A 4410-nucleotide genomic window follows, 5' to 3' on the forward strand; every position below is an offset into this window, starting at 1 on the left:
GGCGAGCTCTTGGTAGGGCTAAAACATCCAGGACGCATCTGGCTGGGCTCTACTCGGCCCCAGCATTTTGCTCCCGAGGAAGGGACACAAGGATGGAGCTGGTGGCATTGTGGCAATGAGCAACTGCTCTGGGCTCTGTGCTGGGGTCTGTGCACCGATGGGTTTTCTCCCATATTTGACGCTCTGCAAGCCTTGGCCAGGCTTGTCCTCACTGCCTCTGAGATTTTCCTGGGGAGGGCCAGGAGCGGCGCAGCCTGGAAGTAAATAGCCACGTGCTGTTCTTGTCTGGTTCTTTGCTGGGTGCCAGGGTGACGCTGGCTCTTGGGATGGCGACTCCCAGGCATCTCGCTGGCATCAAATGAGCATGGTGAGCTCTGCCTCGGCCAGAGCGGCCACCGAGCCCGAAAGCCGGGCTTTTCATGGAAGGAGGGTGCCTTTGAACTGGAGGATGCCGCAGGCAGGACTGTGGGATGTCGAAAAACCCCCACAGGCAGCTGCCCGTGAAGGCCGCAGAGGAGCAGAAAGGGCCCCACGCTGCCTAGAAGGGAATGCTCATAGGGGTAAAAAACCTGGCAGGATTTAGACCCCAGCCAGATCTGTGCTGTGGTTCACAGCGCAGCCACGGCCACGCTCGCTCCAGCCCGAGGGGCCGAGGGCAGAGCCTCGGCTGTGCCTGTGCAGACCCCGCTGCACGGGGGGGACATGTCCTGCGAGGGCACCTCATGCCAGCTGCCCCGGGCAGCCCTCGGACCCTCACCCAGGAGAGCACCCTCCCTCCTCCTTGCCTGCGCCTTTGCAGGTCTCTGGGAGAGCGGGGCCAGGTGCCACCGCAGGTTGGCTCTGGGTGAGGGCCTGGGGGAACATGAGACGGTACTTGGGGACACGATGCTCAGGGATGTGCCGAGCCGTTTGCTTCCGTGGGCGGAGAGCGGGGCCCGCAGACCCCGGTCACCCGCGCATTCCCCCTCTCGCCCTCCAGCCCGTTCAACTCCTACGGTCCGGGGGCGGTTGGGAAACCGACAGCTGGAGCCAACCCGCGCCAGCGCCGGATCGGCGCTGCCATGCCAACCCCGTTTCCATGGCGATGGGCATCCAATGTGCGACTGCCAAGCAAGGCCAAGATGCCCGAAAAGAGTGATGCGCTGCCCCCCAAAAATCGCCGGCCTGAGGCTGGGAGCCCACAGGTGCTGCCGGTCCCTGGTGCTGCCGGGAGAGAAGGAGCAAAACCGGCCCAGGGCGCGGGTGGCCGTGACGGGGTGGGTAAAACCTCCTGAAACCAAGGAAACAAAGAGGCAGGGGAAGGGGGGGTACACACAGCCCCTTCGACAGCACCCTCCGTCCGCCTTAGAGCCTAATTGAATTAAACCCGACGCGTCTTACGTAATCCGCAGGGCGCTGCGCCGCAGGGAGCCACCCCCGCCCCGTGCCAGCGAGGCCCCTCAGTGTGGGGGTGTCAGGAAGACGGCGGGGCGTGGGGAGACATGGTCCCTGGGGCTATCTGCCCCCCAGGGCCACTCATCACCAGCTCCCCCCATTACGTAAGTCACTGCAGCCCCGTGTTTGTAGAGCTCCAGCCTGAGGACGAGGTGCCCAAACGCTTTAAAATACCTCTGCCTTTGGTTAGCACCGCAGCCGCCTTTGGGGAGGGTTCCGCTTGGTGTGCAAGCCTTCTCCCTGACGTTTTGACGGAGCAGAACCTCAACCTCCAGCGGTTTAAAGGGAGACAGGTGTGATGGAGAGCTCCTTTCCAGGCTGCAAACACCGTATTCATTATGGCTCATCGATCTGATACATCCCATCCTACCCTCACAACCGCCGCAGCCTCCTTCTCCTGGGATTTCCGCTGCTGGAAGTGGCTGTGTTCTGCTCAGTGTTGCCCGTGATCCCCTTGTCCTGTTGTCCCTTCCAGTGCGTCAGCTGGGGGGTTTCCCGAACACACTCGAGCTGGGAGGAGGATGACCAGCTCTGGTTTCTCATGGTGAGTGTGGTCGCAGTGACCGGCCACCACCCCAGCAGTGGCTCAGGAGACAGCGCACCCCCTCCAGCATCCCTCGCTCCAGCTCCTCTGGGCATGGTGAATGCAGTGAGGAGGAGGAGGGGAAGAGGAGCTCCGTGCTGGAGCAGTTAGTCGCGAAGGCACCCCAAACTAGCCGGGGGCCAGCTCTGCACCCTCTGGGCAGCCAAATTATCCCGTGTCTCACCAGCTGTCCTGTCAGAAGCCTGACTTTTGTTGCGGCACACTGGAAGGGCAGTGTGCGAGTCCTGCAGTGGGCAGGGTGCTGCATCCTGGGGCTGCGAACTGGAGCCTTCTCCTTTCCTGGACAGGGATGGCAGCAAGGGAGAGACTGGGCATCAACCTGAGCGCTGGGGAGGCTCGCAGGGCGGCCGAGCAGAGCCTCTGCCCTCCCCTTCTGCTTCTTGTACCCTGCTCTCTCCAGGCTCTGACCTCTCCAACACTTAGCGTGTCACCCCTTTCTCCCCCCGCAGGAGACAGGAGCAGTTCCAGACAGATCCCGACAGCTACAACGGAGCCGTGCGAGAGAATTATGCCTGGTCCCAGGACTACAGCGACCTGGAGATTAAAGTGCCTGTGCCCAAGCACATCATGAAAGGCAAGCAGGTAAGGCGGGGTTAATGGTGTGTCAGTGTCTCCCTCGGGATGCCCAGCTTTCCCGAGAGGCTGTCTTTGGAGCAGGAAGGCTCCTTGTCCTTTGCACTCAAGGAGCAGGATACGGTTGTGCCTCCTTCTCTGGCACTGGTGTGTGGCTGGTGGGGACGGATGGTCCCAGCTGGCCATGTTCCTGTTGCGACTCTGTCCTGTTGCTCCAGCCCCAGGAGCGTTTCCTGGCTCCGCATGGCACTTCCCTTGGATTTTCTCTCCGTTTCCACTGACTAGGAACTCAGCCAGGATTCTGAGCCTGGCTGGGGATGGACACTCCTCCTCTGGTCACTCCTTCTGGCTTGGAGTGTCTCCTGCCTTCGTTTGCAGGCAGGAGCTGCTGGAATGGTGGCTCTGGCGCTTGGGAACTGGGGCAGGCCCTGCTCTGGGCGGAAGGGAGCTGGGGCTGGGCTGGCTGAGCGGCCAGCCCCCCGCCCTGCCTGCCTGTGTGGGCAGGGTGGTCTTGCCTCCCACCTCGGCTCAGGCAGGAACTCTCCTTCCCTGCTCGTGGCCACGAGCAATGCCATCAATTTTCCTTTGCCATTTCTATTCCCTCCGGGCAAGGGACTTGGGAAGCACATGCCTGCGGCTGGCGTTAGTTGGACCCAGAAGTTTGAACTCTCTTCTCTTTCCAGAGTGCTGCCCTCCCCGTGGCTCATCCTGTATTTTTCCATTTGGGAAGTCCGCACTCCCCTACCTCCCATTCCCTGATCCAGGGCGGCTGAAACAAGCACGCTTGGGTTTGTTCACTGGCTCCAGCCTACACAGCTCCTCATCATGCCAAAAGAGTGTCGTTGGCAGCAGCAACCTGGACCGGAGGGGTGAGGGAGCAAACGGCTGCCATGGGGACAGCAGGAGGGCCAGGAGATGCTTCTCTCCCAGTGGGTCTCTAAAACAAACCCAGGCTGTTTCTTGGAAGGATTTGGGGCTGTCCGGACGGATGTTCCATCCCTCTGTGTCGTATTGCGATCACCCTGCCCAGGGAGGTGCCCTTCGTGCCAGGGGAGTTGTGTCATTGCCAAAACCAGAGAGCATCAGGCCTCCTCTGCCCCATCCTTTGCCCCCCGAGGCGCGGGGGCCTTGCAGGTGCTCGGAGGAGCCGGAGCAGGACCTTTCCTCAGCTCGAGCCTGAGCGGTCACTGCGGAAGAGCCCCTGCGTGTCGGCGGGGGTGTTGGCAGGGGCGATGGTTGGGCAGCTCTTGCCTTCACTGGTGCCTGTGGCACGGCTCTGCCTGCGCCGGCCCCGTTCCTGCCTGCGCTGCCCTCTCAGGGCCATGGGTTGTTCAGGTGTCGGACTTCCCTAATCCTTGCGAGGTGGCTCCTGGGATTTGGCTCGTCCATCCCTCTCGGGGCTCCTCTTGGCCCACCTTTCACTTTAAAGTGATTCCTTCAGTGTCTTCCAGCCTCAGGGGCACTGGATGCAGATAGACTGGGTCACAGGCTGCAGCAGGATGGTTTGGAGCCGTTTTAAAGCTCGATGGACTTCAGACAGGGTGGTGGTGTGTTCCTGAGAGAGAGAACCATCCCCCTACATTCACCACACGCTTCATCTCTTTAAAAAATTATCAGGTTTTTGACTTCTGCCTGCCAAGGCGAGATTAAAAATCTCCCGTTTGGTCCCTGCGCTCAGAGCGCACCCAGCTCTAATGCTGCTCAGAATCTTCCTTGTGACACTTTTTTGGATTCAGGCTGTTGCTATGGCACTGTTTTGCTCGGGCGAGCTTAAGGTTTCCTTGTATGGAGCTCCGAAA

General features: G+C 60.9%; 1 protein-coding gene across 1 annotated transcript in view; it reads left to right on the plus strand.

Moving 5' to 3' along the window:
* Positions 1 to 1137: 1137 nt before the first annotated feature.
* NUDCD3 (NudC domain containing 3) overlaps positions 1138 to 4410 on the plus strand; it is a gene marked incomplete at its 3' end in the record, with an annotated part of 8625 nt that continues 5352 nt past the window's right edge. The window contains exons 1-3 of the mRNA XM_010151135.1: positions 1138 to 1256; positions 1392 to 1538; positions 2488 to 2620. Coding sequence (XP_010149437.1) covers positions 1138 to 1256; positions 1392 to 1538; positions 2488 to 2620 — 399 coding nt within the window. The remainder of the gene's footprint in view (positions 1257 to 1391; positions 1539 to 2487; positions 2621 to 4410) is intronic.

Source organism: Eurypyga helias, unplaced genomic scaffold, assembly GCF_000690775.1.
Source record: "Eurypyga helias isolate BGI_N326 unplaced genomic scaffold, ASM69077v1 scaffold31384, whole genome shotgun sequence".
Taxonomy (NCBI): Eukaryota; Metazoa; Chordata; class Aves; order Eurypygiformes; family Eurypygidae; genus Eurypyga; species Eurypyga helias.